Source organism: Poecilia mexicana, unplaced genomic scaffold (assembly GCF_051168715.1).
Source record: "Poecilia mexicana isolate PSO_F unplaced genomic scaffold, ASM5116871v1 scaffold_17, whole genome shotgun sequence".
Taxonomy (NCBI): Eukaryota; Metazoa; Chordata; class Actinopteri; order Cyprinodontiformes; family Poeciliidae; genus Poecilia; species Poecilia mexicana.
The window spans coordinates 15222282-15237774 of NW_028263386.1; the positions used below are offsets into that span (position 1 = coordinate 15222282).

Consider the following 15493-nt stretch of genomic DNA (forward strand, 5'->3'; position numbering starts at 1 on the left):
TAAACAGAGAAACTTTGCTGTACACCGGTTAGCCTTCCTGTTATCAACTGATAGTTTTGCTCTCCCTTGCTGTTTCTGACAGTCATGTGTCGTAGAAAATTCAGTTTCCTGTTTAATAGCTTCCTACATCTTTGTGCTTCCTCTGACTTAAAATTCAAAAGTACTTATAATAACTAACTTTTGGTGTTCTTTCCTCCAAAGTGTCAAACACACTCAGCAGTGAAAATTAGCTGATTCTGGTCAACACTCAACTTTTCTGTATTACTATAATTTCCCAAGATTTGATCTTCTTTTTCCTGTCAGGCTACAATCCCATATTAACCCAGTTTTAATTTGTTTTGTTTTAATTTGTTGTCGTGTTACTGCTAATGTATTAGCAGCTTCCCACAAAATGTACACTTACTGTGCAAATTAATCACACAACCATCTTTAATAATCACCGTAATTTAAGACAGTTTACTTGACATAGAAACAATTTTTTCCCCCCCAGATCTTCATTTTTGAAAGCAACATCTACTACAGGGCAACATTGGATACCCGATCAATCCGACTGGTTTCCACCGGTAAAGACGGGGTCATCTTTAATGGTCTGACTGACTGGCTGTATGAAGGTAAGGTATCAGTCTGTCAACAGTTTGGAGACTTTTGTGATATATAAATATACAATTTGTTATTTAGCATCTTGGACACAAGTTTCTATTTTTTCAAGATATTCACTGTAGCCTCAACACTTGTAAAGATGTCATTTTTCAAAATGGGATTGAAAAGAAAACGTGTCATTCAGATTTGGCAGATGTGGGTACAAAGACATCACTACTTGCACAAAGTTGTTTGCACAAAGGCTATATGACTAACTATGCTGCCTGAGGTGCATTCAAGTGCAATAGGAAATACTCACTTCTCACGTCAAATACGTAGTACTAATAAAAAAAATAAAAAAAAACAGTTTTACATAACAAATGATGACTGATTTGGTGGAATTCAGAGCATAACTTAAAGAAATATAATTAACCTGTTACACTAGCATAATACTTTTAAATTCAGCATTTGTTTTCAGTCTGTTTGGTTAAATTCAGATATTTAAAACCACGTTATGAGTTACTAAAGGCAGTACCCTGCTAAAGTATTCATTTCGCTTGAACACTTTATGACTTTGTCAGAAAATAACAATTAAAATTAACTTTATGTTCATGGGATTTATTTAATTTTCAATTCAAAACTTTAATAGTTTTGGAACTCCATAATTACAGAAAATAGTTATAAGATTTCTATATTGAACTATTAATTAATTAAAGAGAACACAAAATAAAGGCAAAAAATAGATGAAATCTAAAAGAATACAGATATATTTTGAATAAACACCAAAAGCTTATATGTAAGCTTATAAGTAAAAAGAAAGAAATCACTTCTTATTACGTTTTACACATAATAAGAATCTATATTTTGCATATTTTTTTAAAGTGTTCTAAATAGCATGCAGTGCTTTTAGTAGAGCAGTAGTAGAATTAGCTATATGTTCATTCATTTGAGTATTCATTTAACTTTGTATAGAAACACCTTAAGTTGTGTAACAAGTTTATTCAGCTTATGGAGTATTTTTTTTAAAAATTCCTTTCACAGTATTTGTGAAATCTTTGCTCTTGTTCCTGTTCCATAATTCATATGTGAGCCAGTCTGCTGTCAAAATATTTCCATCCATTTCAGCTCAGCAAAATGGACAAACTATGAGAAAATTGAAAAATGTAGCATTTGGAGCTGCTTCCATACAAATCCTACTCAGCAACCATCTCTTTCTTCATCTGCCTCGAGTGCTGATTGATTACGATCAATGGGGCTCTTCCAGTGGAAACAGAAACCTGTTTATCCATAATCTGCATCCTTGTTGACATGTGCTGTATTTACCCAACAACATTTGAAACAAATTTTTAATTGAGTCTTTGGATTCGTGCCTCTACCCACAGCAGCAGCCTCTCCCTGAGGTGAACGGTGGGCTGTGTGTGCATGGTTTGATCTGAAGCTGCACAGCTGGCTACATTTCAGTGCGCCTCCTTCCTTTTACCTCCCATCACTTGTCTTTGTGTTCAAGCACTTTTAATTAATTCATGTGCACAGTGCTGCAATCTCATCCAACAGATGTTAAAAAGCCAGCAAACTTGTAATTTAATGTGAGACATTTTCTGATTACAGCATATGTGGGACAGACGTTCTAATTACAAGCCCCTTTGATGGGGCTTTCTTTACAAATGCACTGAGAATAGTAATTCCATTTAATTCGTTTCTAACAAAGTTCACGCGCCTTTTGTTCCGGGTTCTCAATCCAGAATTATTAACTTGTAGTTGATTTCGAAGCAATTGGGGATGATCACTGTGAGGATAATGTGATTGTAAATTGCAGTTATTTTGCAGAAAACTTTGTTACAGTGCATGAACTTGGGGGAAGACTAAATTAGATTTTTTCTTTCATTAGATTATGTCTGTTTCAGACAACACAACATGACAGATGTAATCTAAGGAAAGATTTGGCTTCTTGGCTTCTGCTGCTTTTTATCACAAGGATTTTTAACTGGAAAACAGCTAATTTACTTTTATTTTTACACTTTTATATATTTTTTTTCTATGTATAGCTTTACTTCGGTCAGTCAATATCTGTAAAACGTTGTTATGGATTTAGGATGAAGCTACCTTGTAAGCACACGTGGAAGGCTTATTGACAACCAAGAAGGACTTTATAAATATCATAACATACAATGTAACAAATATAAGACATTTTAGAGATAAAGAAGAAACTCAACACAATCACTACTAAAAACATAGAATATGGCACAAATTCACAACAGTAACAAATGAAGAAACATAAAAATGACCCCAAAATTACAAAAATCTGTAAAAGAAATTGCCAAAAAAGTACGAAACTGGGAGAAAACCTTCAAACATATATGCCCAAAATACATGCTTTTATTACTTACTACATAATCAGTGCTACAGTTTGATGACTTCTCTTTTGATAAAACTACTGGTTAAAAAAAAACCTTAGAATTATTATGGACATCCCGATCAATTCCTTTGTCCCGGATAATAATTTGAGTCAGCGGAGATTGGGTATTTTCAGATACCAAATCTCAGTACCAAGTGCAGTTTGACATGTTCCACACCTTAAAAAACACAATATATGCCACCTATTTCACCCTCTAAATGCAGCTTTCACTTTCCATTTATTTTAAGTTACTGCGATTTTGTACCAGAGGCTTCAGCTTTTCCAACACACCATTGCCTAAGTTTTAATGTTCTCACATTGTTGTTTGTTTTGGTTGAATTCCAGGTTATTGTTTGAGAGCAAAGCACAGAAAATGTTCTTCTGCTTCACAAACTTAGCACTTTGCTTTGAACATCATAAAACAAAATAATAACTAGTGTTTCAGCTGCTCTTTGTGCAGCTCTCCCCTGCAGAAATAGCCGGCAGAAAAATATCTAAGCTCATAGAACAGAACCACTCACATCATAAAAACAGGCAGAGATCTGCAGCAGCCAATATATTCTCTCTTTCATTGTAAACATCAGAGCTAAGTGTAAAAACACATGATTGACATGCAATCCCTTTCATTCATTTGATATCCAGAGTTGAGTTTAGTCTGGGACTCTGATATGGATCATTTTTAAAAACTTTGCTTTGCACATCCCCCCTCTTAATCCATTCTCCCAAAGGCACTTTTGTGTGTACTGGGTACAGCCAAAAAAAAGGTTTGAAAAGCAAGTTTTGAAATTGCAAAATATCATGCTGATATTTAAAGAGAAAATTCAATTTACATGCTTGGAATTGCTGTTTGATGTTTGACATCTTTGTCGTGTCGGCTACATTTTTCTGTTTCAACACCTGCCTTCAAGCAAAGACTTTACACGTGATCTCTTGGGAACAGGGCTCAGCCAACTATAATCTGTAAGCCTTTGATGTGATTAGTGTTAGTAATTAGTCCTCAGTTGTCAAAACAGAAATCATACAAACTAAACATGACTTGCGCTCATGACTGACGGATGAACACCGCTAAAGTCAGAGAATGGGACCTGGAAAGCCTTTTGTGATGCCTCTGAGGCCGAAGAGAAGATGGCGTCATTAGGAGGCGGTGCGTCTGCAAGATCTGAACACTGCAGTGGCTAATTTAAAGCAAAAAAAAAAAAAAAAAAAGTTTGATAAGCTGTTTTCTTCTCTGCTGTCCGAGGCTGTCACGTAAAGGAGGAAGAGCAACAGCATCGGATGCACAGCAAATGCCTGAAGTGTTAGGGTTCAAAACATACAGTCTAATTCAACGGCCGCCAAAGAATAATGACTAACATTAATCACATTATTCATGCACTGCTTTGTGCTCAGATGGTGTAGAAAGAGCTTATTTCAGCCACTAGCCTTGAAATTCCTTCTGCACTCCAACAAGCTCCACTCGACCTTAGAGTTAGAAATCTATTAAACTTACTCAGTGCTCAATGTTTTCCCGAGTCCACTCTGACCTCACATTTGGAGCAGTGTCAGAAATAATTATAGACTGATGACAAACATGACCACACTGCTCACCAAGGCTGATCCAACCATTTTTTTTACTGAGAGAAGGTTGTCGTTTGGAGCTCCACATGTGAGTGCTGTAGTCTGTTCTGTAGTCAAGGTGCTTTTAAAAGAGTTCTTCTGCCCCCTGCTGGAGGGACTGTTGCACATCGGGTAGTAATATAGTACTTTGTAAAGGGATTTAGTTAATTTAATATTTTTTTATGCTTTATCTGAAAACGGATACAATAATTATAAAATAGCAAAACATTTTGAAACCGTAATTTGCTTATTTGAAATAGAATTTCTATATATATATATTTTTTTTTAAACAATGTAGGTACTGTTTCCACTGGCATTTAAATTAAGCCAACATGGCCCCTTTGCTGAAGGTTTTTTAAAAGCACTTTTTCACTTTTTTCAACTGCTGGGCTGCAATATCAATGCAATTAATATCACCAAGTTTTGTGTAGTTCTTGCTTGTCTCAGCATTTATTCTTATGAGATGGTTACATCTCCTGATGTCTAAATTTAAGAAGAATGCTTTAAAAACTGTCAATTTATCAGAACGTATTAATTCTGTGATAATTTGTTTTGTTTTAGGCAAGTATGTCACTTTTGATAAATAGAAATGTTCTAAGTAAGAGTATCACACATAGATGTTTGCCTTTTCTCAACTTTTCCAAAACTTTTGCAGTATCCCAAACAAAACAAACAAAAAAAAAAACGACATGTATATTCCTTGACACTCTCTATTCTTGTATTAACAGAGGAGATCCTGCAGACCCACATTGCCCACTGGTGGTCTCCAGACGGACTCCGTTTGGCCTACATGACCATCAATGATACCCTGGTGCCAAAAATGGAAGTTCCATATTTCACTGGCACACCATATCCTGGCAGCCAGGACTATCATTACCCGAAGGTCAGGCTGGGGCACAAACCATCACGACTGTTACACAGTTCAGGAAACTCAGGGTGGATTTGATTGATTTGCTTTGAATAAATGCATGAGATGAAAGGGAAGTCAAAGGGGGGCAACTTGCAGCTGTAGTGAGGATCCTCCAGAGATGCAAACCTGCAGCATGACTTTCACAAACAACAAACAAACAAGCCGCCTCAGACTAGAGACTGATGCAAGCGAAAGAGGCTTTCACGGCGTGATGAAAGGTGTTATTTTGAATCCCTTTGGTTCAGGAAGTGAACGTCCTACCCATCTTTTTTTTTTTTTAGAAAAATGTTTGACGTCTGTTGAATACTCAGGGTGAATGTGTAAAACGGAATTTACACATTCAGTTTACAGGATGAGTTAAACTTCACAAGAGGGAACAATTATGTAAGTGATGGGTATGAGGGAAAATTGTGATCAGCTGGAGGGAAAAAAAATCTGTTTTGTGATTTAAGATAGAAAAATATTAAGAACAAAATGAAAATCATATCTTGAAGTTTTTTTTTGTTTTTTTTTGTTTTTTTTGCTAAAAGAGATTAAATTTCTCTGTTAAATCTTACAGTATGAAGTTTCAAGGCCATGTGAGCTTGAAACTTTATCTCGTACGCTGCTAATGTGAGAAATGTCTGTCGCAGGTCTTTCCACGAGTGCTTTTAGCTAGTTTTTCTCATTAATCCAACAATTTTCTCTCCTTAATTTGACTGTTTCTCTCGTCGTTTTGCCCATAATATTAAAACATAAATATATTACTTAATACAGGACACCATTCTGATGTTTAAACACATGTGTCTCTGGTTTTCTTCTCAGGCAGGAGAAGAGAATCCTGTAGTTCACCTGTCTGTGGTGAGCCTCAATGGTCCTCTGCACACAGTGGTGATGAAGAAACCCGACGACCCTCGGACAGGGTAAGTGACAGCAGGGTAACGCCTCTGTGTTTGTGACACAACAAGTGACTACCGTCGAAGTAGTTTGTTAGAAGGGCCGGAGGCTGTCAAAGGTGTGATATGTTCTTTTCCAGGAGGGAATATTATATCACCATGGTGAAGTGGGCCACCAACACCAAGTTGGCTGTTAACTGGCTGAACAGAGCCCAGAACAACTCCATCCTCACGTTGTGTGAGACCACCACCGGAGTCTGCATCAAGGTGACGCAAACTGTGACACATTTCTGCTGCCACTTATGTTCCGTTATCATATTTCGCTTCTTGTATTGGCAGTTTATTCCTTCTCCATGTCTTCTTCTGTTTTTTGGTGCTGTAGTTTGTTTTAAACAAAAACCTCACACACTATTCTGTTTAGAAACAGTCATCCGCTTGAGGTTTTTTTATTCAGTAATTTGGCCTAGAAATGAATGAAACACCATGCGGTCCAGCACAAAAGCCTCTCTAAAAAGACAACCAAAGTCAGGTTGAGATTTTGTGCCAAAATATGTCCTTTTCTTAAACCCTCAAACAAAATTAAAAGTAAAGTATGGCATTGTTTGAAATATTTAACAGACAAGACAAACCCAAACATTAAATCCTTACTGCAAATCTTGTAAAGACTACATATCAAATGTTCAAATTTTGAAATATTTCATATACATATGTTTCTTTTGACACAGTCAGCAATTGCTATAAATGTCCTGTTTGTAGACTATTTTTCACAACAGAGTTTGTAATATACATGTATATTAATATACACTTATTTTTCTTATCATTAAGTTGTTGTTTTTTGTCAGTAATATCAACATCTCATAGAAAAACGTTTGTCTTTATTTTAAAACCTAGAAACACAAGTCAATTGGAAGTTCTTTAAAAATGAGAATAATATCCCTGCAGATATTTATCAAAAATTATAAGTTGTCTTTTTGATTTGTTTTGCTTTTTCCAAAAGTTTATGTTGCATTTGTGATTTTACTAGTTCTATTTCGCTTTAGTGAGGGCATTAATTGCCCTTGTGATTGTAAGGATTGCAAACCCCTGGACTAAGAAAAGCAACATATTATTTCTAAGCTTTTCTTGAATCACAATTCAGCTTCCTATTCAGATTATCTCTTATTATGGCTCTTTGTAAAGAGGTGAATGACTAACATATTTTTGTTTTCATTCTTGGTTTTTCCAATCAGGGTTGACGGGTTTTTGCGGTGTAGTTTTATGTTCTGACATTATTATTCTTTCCAGAAACATGAAGATGAGAGTAACAGCTGGCTGCATCGACAGGTATGCGAAGGACAAAACCCCGTCCTGCTCCGTACCAAAGTAGTTGGTTATGAAATGCTCTGTGTGTTTATCTGAAGAAGTACAGAGATATTAATTTCAGAGCAAATGTTTTTTTTTTCTAAAATTACTTCTCTCATCTGCGCAGAATGAACCTCCACTGTTTTCTAAAGATGGACACAAGTTTTTCTTCACCAGGGCAATCCCTCAGGGAGGGAGAGGGAAATTTTTCCACATCTCTGTGTCCACCTCTTTGGTAAAAGTGCAGGCATGACTCTGATTTTTTTTTTTTTTTTTAAATACGTGAGGTTCAAGAAAAACATTTTCAGTGTGTTGTTATCGTTTAGCCTAACACCAGCACAGACATCCTCCATTCTCTAACGTCTGGAAACTGGGACGTCACAAGCATCTTGGCCTACAGACACGAAAAGAACCTCATGTAAGTAACACCTCTGCACATGCGAGAGCGCTCGTTCTTCAAACCCACAGTTTCTTGACGCCTTGATGATTTTCAGATATTTTCTGAGCACAGAAGACGACCCTAAGCGACGGCACTTGTACAGGTAGCGTTCTCGTAAAAGTCGTCTGGCTGCTTTTTGGAGTTTCTGGAGAGCGATGGAGGACCGTACTAACGCCGTGTCATCCCACAGCTCCGACACGATCGCCCCCTTCAACCGCTGCTGCCTGTCCTGTGAATTCAAGTGTGGTTATGTGGACGTTTCATTCAGCCATAACATGGAGTACTTCTTGCTCATCTGCAAAGGTGGGAGACATCTACATGGAACCTTCACCCTGCAGTATTTCTGGTAGAGAAAATCCACAGGATTAAATCTGTATTCAGTGGAAAGCTCGATAGATTTTACTTTTTATTGGTGTCAGACTGACGGTTAAAATCAAACAGGTTGTAAAAAGCCAGCTACTTACCGACTGAAAAGAGTGAATTATCTAATTCTGTGACAACTCTTACATTAGCATAGCTGATGACGTTTGCTATGTGGGTGTTTCTTAATAGACAAGACGATAAGTGTCAAAGTATGTTGCTTTTCATAATAAATTAATTTATATACTGTACTTTGTTAACCAATTGTCTCACTTATTGTACAGGTCCAGATATACCAAGTGTGGCTGTTTACAGAACAAGAGACAAAGAGAGTAAGTTTTTGATTTTCGGAGACAATGGCTCAACTGATTTTAGTTCCCAGCCAACATTTACATATTAGGGCTTCTGTTTGTAGGAAACCAGCTCAAAAACTGACTCCAGATGAAATTTTTCACAGTTTGCATAATAATTATTAGCTAATTACCTCTAAAGGGTTGATGTCAGCTCTGCATAAAAACTGGTATCACAATGGATTCTAGATTTGACCACAGAATGACCACAGACCTCCTGGCTGCTTCTCTGAGTAATGCTCTCCTTGCTTGGCCTGTCAGCTTGTTCTGCCACTCAGACTGAATAAGACTTAACATTGTGTTCTTCATGATTTAGTTTGTTTACGCAGCAAAACCCAGAATGCCTTCTCTGAACAATTTAATTTATGTTGTTATTAAACAACAGACAGATTTTTTTTTTTACTAAATTGGTGACTTCACAAGGCAATTGGCTGGTCTAGATTTAGATATGGCTATATATAAATGCATCGCACAGTTTTCAGTTTTTATTTGTTAAAAAAATGAACCCTTACGTCGTTTTCCTTCCTCTTTAGACTACTTTGTGTTGAAGTTTGGTGCTTTTATGGTACAGAATAGGAAGAATGTAAGGGCTGTAAGTTACAAGGTACAGTAGGGTGCCCAGCCTCATGGTTCCTTTAGGCTGATCTGATAAAGGACCATTTGGGGCAAAATTCATTGAGCAGTCATCCTGTTTCAGCATAACATCCACATGAGCTCCATACTGGCTGGATTACACTTACTGAGAGCGTCTGACTGACTGTTGTCTTGATCTGCAGAGGTGTTCGACGTGGAGACAAACAAGAGAGTAAACGACACGTACAACAACATGCAGATGCCTAAAGTGGAGAATAAGACCATCACCATCGATGATTACAGTACGTGACCCTGTACACAATATGTGTGTGTGTGTGTGGTCATTTCATGGGACGCCCACTGACCGTGTCCTTTCTCTTGTAGCTCTGACGATGCAGATTCTAAAGCCAGCAGGTTTTACAAGCACGGCCCACTACCCTCTACTGCTGATAGTGTGAGTGTGACTTCACACTATCTATGTAGAAATGGATGGTGTGTTCTAAAAATGGTCTGCTTTGTACATTTTTCCTGCTCCATCAATGCATGTAAAAGGTGTTACAGTGTTACAGGGCCTACACCAATGAGAGCCTTTTGCCTTTGGAAAAGGCAAAATATCTAGTCTGTGTAAGATATTTCGCTTCTTGCACAAGGTTATCCTTTTTCTCTTAAAAGTCTCCCTTGAAAGTGGATACATAGAAATGTGCTAGTTTTAACTGACACATCTCAAAGTATGAGAACTGACTCAAATTTCACTGAAGTTCAAGTTGTCACTTAGAGAAAATGATTTTTAAAAGCTTAAGGGCTTTACAGAGATGAGAGCTATAATAATCTTAGACACAATCTATGATAGATGTTATGAAATTTCTGCAGCACAAGGCAAACCGCGATGCTTGAAAAAGGAAAAATGAAGAAGATGTAATTCTACATATCCAATATACATACAAAATTACAGATAAACACAAAGCAGGATATTAGAAAACACTATCTCTATCCCCGCACCGACATAACTATGATTATTTAGTTGAATATCTGTGGACACATACGTTTAAAGAAAAATAGCCTGACAACCTGAGATTTATATAAAGCGGCAAGTGAAAACATGGATTTCGAAAATAACCAAATGCTGTCTGTCAGTTTCAGGGCCCTTATAAAACATTAAAAGGACAGATTATGGTTTCTCCATCCTCCTTTGTTCTGTTAAAAGCAGTTAATATCCTACCTGCAGCAGATTGCTCTTACAGCTTCTTCATTTAGCATAAAACCAGATTAGTTGATTCTGGAGGCGTAACCTTACAGCTAGTCCAAGAGAGACAAAGTCCAAAGCAGGCTTCCAGTGTCCTAAAATAACTCCTATCCCAAAACCTTCACGGCAAAATTGACTTTTTTGAGCTTCATATCATGTCTCCATCATGTCTGGTTAATTGGGCTAATATTTATTTGACTACATAATGTAGTCAAATAATGTAATAATTTAAACCTAGAAAAATAACTAATAAAAAAAAAAACATGGATGTTTTATGATATTGGAATTCGCCCAATCCACCAGTAAAATACATTTCTTCCCTCACAGTGATGGCACACCTGGTGGGCAGATGGTGACGGAGCAGTTCCGGGTGGACTGGGCCACGGTTCTCGTCAGCAGCTTCAGCACCATCATCATCCGCTTCGATGGCCATGGCAGCGGTTTCCAGGGCACCAACCTGCTCCACAAGGTCCGCAGGAGGCTGGGGAAGCTGGAGGAGAGGGACCAGCTGGAGGCACTCAGGTGAAACCTTTACTACAAGTGTGAGTGGCTGCAACTCAAGGACCTGGTTATTTTCAAGCTCTCCTTTGTTATCGTTTTTTTTCTTTTTCTTTTATTCATTTCAGGTTCATATCCAAAGAGCCTTACATCGATAAGAATCGAATGGGAGTTTACGGGAAGGTAAAAGAGGAATGGCATTCGTGTGGAACGGGGTCTTCACTCCAGTTGGCCTCCGCTTTCATTGAACTAAAAAGCTTGTTCGGTGGATCCGTGTTTCTATTTGTCCTCCTCTTTTCAGGCCTACGGCGGATACTTAGCCACAATGCTTCTGAGCTCTGAAGAGTTTACGCAGCTGAAATGTGGAGCGGCCGTCTCACCTATCACAGATTTTGAGCTTTACGGTATAATTTTCCAGGGTTTTTTTTTTTTTTTTTTTAAGAGCAAGGGCCTGGCTGTTTTCACGTTGACATAACCTTGCAAGAGCTTTGATGCTTCTTGAACAATTTCACATCCTGTCTGTATTGTATCCATAGTCGATAGTCCGACAAGTAGCAGAGTAGTAGAGGATGGTGTATGAAATTTGATTTTACCATTTTGCAAGGCACTATAAATATGGGGAAAGAAATTAATTTAATGTGGAAAAAAAAAGCATTTGATTTACCTGAAAAAATCTCAAGGACAAGCTCTGATAATACAGAAAAAATGTTTTGGGTTTTTATGGATTTAATGAGATTTAAATAATGTACTTATTTTCAATTAGAATCATGACAGGTTGATTTTATGGTTGTGGTGTATTTTAGTATTTGGGCTTTTCATTTACAGACTGAATGCATTCTCGTTAAGGAAAGGCTCCAACTCTAAATTCAGTTTTAACTGGGCCGTAGGTTCAGTTTCAAACAGATTTTATTTATTCGGGGTTTTTTTGTGGGGAATGTCTGACAAAAGGTGTCACTCCCTGACTAGTAAGAAGTCAATTTCTGTATTGTTCCATTTCATGACTTATGTGATCTTATGGCTAATTTCCATTCAAGTAGTTAAGGGTTCTTATTTTGTACTCAAACGTAAAACTCCAGAATTGTGAGTTTAGGATTTTGAAATTCATCATGGTGTGTAAACCATATTTTGACAAAAAAAAATTCAGAGATTTATATTCTTCTCCTTGCACTTTAAAATTATGCCCTATTTTGTGTTGGTCTGTCCAATAAATTCTCTATAAAACAAGTAAATATGCTTCTGATAAAGGTGTTATTATTTTGTTTTTCCATCTAATTTCTTTTTTTCCTCCCCCAACATTGCAGCATCTGCGTTTTCAGAGCGATACCTTGGCCCAAAGACAGATTCCAGAGTATATGCGGTGAAGTGTTTTAATATTTACTACCCAAATTTTACCACACTTGTATATGCAAGTTAACATTCAATACTGATTGAACTTCAGATAGATTTTCCTTTTTCTCTCCTCTAGATGGCTAATTTGGCTCACAGAGCGGGTCGGTTGCTGGAGAAACAGTTCTTAATAATTCACCCGACAGCTGATGGTATCATATTCATAATTATGTGTTTATGATTTAACATTACAACATGACAAGTGATAAGAGTCTGTGTTCCTCAGTCTCATGTGTGTCTTCGCTCTCGTTCTCTCCACCAACGCAGAAAAGGTTCACTTCCAGCACACAGCAAAATTCATCAACCATTTAATCAGCGAGAAGGCCAATTACACTCTACAGGTGAGCTTCTGTTACTGTAGCTGTTTGTTTTTTATGAAAACATTTTTTGTGACAATTTAACAGTGTTTTATCAGCTAAAATGAATTTAAAGATGATTATTTTCCAGGTAAAAATAATCACCTACTTGTAATTATGCTGCACTTTTGACTCATTGTTTTTGTGTGTATGAGACAAACGATTGTTTTCTTTGGCCACATTATTCTATAACTAGATGGATTTGAGTTGGTTTTATTGAATTTGTAGATGTCTCAAAAGTTTTAATCTTGAATATTTGGTGGCAAAAAGGTGATGTTAATCTCTCAGTTAGCTAAGAGATTAGTTTTAACGTTTTTATATCCATTTCCTGGTGGAGTCCCCCAGTTTCAATGTAGACTTAAGAAAATGCAGCTGCAATTGTTTGCTCTGGATCTCTTTGGTCCTTGCTGACTTAAAACTGGTTTTGATGGCAGGCTTGTGTATTATTATTTCTGAACATCTTGAAAAATGTATTTCTGGTGACATTAACAAAAATGGGAATACATTAAAATGACTTTTTTGTAAATGTTTACTGATTTTGAAATCTCCAAATTTGACTCCCAGCTATTTTTCTTGACGTGTAGATTATAAATCCTTGTGAATTTCCACTGTACGCTGAGTCACTGCTTAAGTTTAAATAATTTTCCCGTTCCTGTGTCACAGATCTACCCGGACGAAGGCCACTTCCTGCACAGCGAAGGCACACAGCAGCACCTGAGTCAGTCCCTTGTCAACTTCTTTGAGGAGTGTTTCCGGGAGCCAGAGACGCCCAAGGGTGACGGCCAGGATGAGGTCGAGGAAGACAGTTAAACCTGGGCCCGCCAGGCAGCCGTGGCCACCTCCTCAATCACAGCACAATATGCAACAAATCTTTCTAATCTAAAGTCTACGCCGCCTGCCGTCCAATCAGATTTTAGCTCTATTCTGAAGCACCTGCATGTGCAAACAGGGCGTCGGCCCCGATTCCCCTAGTGCTCGACTCACGCTGGCTACTGTTGAAGAAACCAGTCAGACAAAGGCTGAATAAAACTCCTATAAGTGCAGCTGTTATCGCTCTCCGAAAAGCTGGGCCAGTACTCCCTCTGGTGGACAAACAGAGGATCGACAACCCAAACAGGCAGGCTAAAACAAGTGCTTTGCAGATTATTCCCATGAGAAGATATAACTCTTTGATGGCTGCCAGTTTGTGATAATCTTGCCAACTAACTAAAATTATTGTGTTCCTGGTTATTCAGAGTTGTTTTTTTCAGATTCTCTGTTTAGTGTCTTACTGTGTGTAAGTGGATGCATCAGTCCATAGTGGCTTTAGAAGATGAAGGCACAACGTTTAAAGCTGTTACACTCAAAGATTGTATAAATAATGAAGTTTTAATAATTTCTTTGTGCCCACATTTCTCTATAGAGCTCTTGTTTTTGTCACTGTGCCTTACTGTGGGGAAGATGTTCACGTTTGGAGCCCACACGACACTATGAAATGAGAAAACATGGTCCGAACAGAGCAACAGAGGCGTCTATGGATTTTAACGTTTTTGTTTTCTCACAATACATCGGAAAGAGCGCCATATAAAATAAACAGACAACGGTATATTACAATCCCACACATGTAACCATTACTTAGTTTGCGGTTTCCCAACGTTAAACGTAATTTTCTGCGTTTAGTAAGTTCTTTGCTGTATGTCCTACCAAGTCGTTTCTCCTCACTTCATTTCTGTTTGTATTGTCTGTGGTTTCCAGTCAGCTGCTGTATAAAGTGTATAAAACTGATAACGTCTCCATGTTATATGTTCAACTTGTATATAAAGCATTTTGAAATGTATTTTGTCTTAAATTTGTTTCCTAAATCTAACCAACAGACTAACGCGTACAGCAAGAAATAATGCATCTTACTTGACAGATAAAAACTTAATTTCTATTACATTTACGATTAAAAACAGACTTCTAGTTTGAAAAGGGCTTATTCATTTCACGTAAAAGCAAAGTTGACGTTTGTTGAGGCCCTTTCAACCTGGACCTTTTCCACATTCATCCCTGTTGTGGCGTTAGATTACATGCAGCCGTATTGCATCAGTCGCTTAATATGAGCTTCCCTGTGAGCTCCCCCAAAATAGAAGAAAAAGTTGAATTTTGGGAGATTTCAGAATGTTTTTGAATTTGACACATTTAGAAAAAGCAGGATGTTCTTAAAGAAACAGAGGCCAATTTCAAGGTATCAAATTGCAAAGTCAAATGTCTTTTATGTTTGATATATTAAGTGTTTTTATACAAACCGAAGGTAACAGTTACTTGATTATGCTACAAAATGCCTGGAAAGCTTGTAGTACGTCCTACAAGCTTCTTGCATGATTAGGCCTATATTGAATTTTATACAATTGAATATAGACTGAAAAGGTTTTATAAATCATCACATTCTGTTTTTCTTTCACATAATGTCCCAACTTCATTATAATTGGCGTTGTATCAATGTTATAATTCAAGTTAATTTAAATTGGTTAATTTTCCTGGTACTGGTCCACATTTTTAAATAAAGTTCTCAAATCATATGTCATTTTTTACATCAAATATTCATATAGCATCAATTAGTATAAAAATATA

At 37.2% G+C, this 15493-nt stretch overlaps 1 protein-coding gene across 1 annotated transcript in view; it reads left to right on the top strand.

Moving 5' to 3' along the window:
* LOC106919801 (A-type potassium channel modulatory protein DPP6-like) overlaps positions 1–14717 on the top strand; it is an 80740-nt gene extending 66023 nt beyond the window's left edge. The window contains exons 8-26 of the mRNA XM_088014816.1: positions 491–611; positions 5299–5453; positions 6285–6382; positions 6496–6622; positions 7640–7678; positions 7824–7931; positions 8023–8114; positions 8191–8238; positions 8326–8438; positions 8780–8827; positions 9622–9720; positions 9803–9872; positions 10989–11183; positions 11288–11342; positions 11461–11563; positions 12461–12516; positions 12625–12697; positions 12813–12886; positions 13565–14717. Coding sequence (XP_087870942.1) covers positions 491–611; positions 5299–5453; positions 6285–6382; positions 6496–6622; positions 7640–7678; positions 7824–7931; positions 8023–8114; positions 8191–8238; positions 8326–8438; positions 8780–8827; positions 9622–9720; positions 9803–9872; positions 10989–11183; positions 11288–11342; positions 11461–11563; positions 12461–12516; positions 12625–12697; positions 12813–12886; positions 13565–13711 — 1821 coding nt within the window. The 3' untranslated portion in view covers positions 13712–14717. The remainder of the gene's footprint in view (positions 1–490; positions 612–5298; positions 5454–6284; positions 6383–6495; positions 6623–7639; positions 7679–7823; positions 7932–8022; positions 8115–8190; positions 8239–8325; positions 8439–8779; positions 8828–9621; positions 9721–9802; positions 9873–10988; positions 11184–11287; positions 11343–11460; positions 11564–12460; positions 12517–12624; positions 12698–12812; positions 12887–13564) is intronic.
* The last annotated feature ends 776 nt before the right edge of the window (positions 14718–15493 follow it).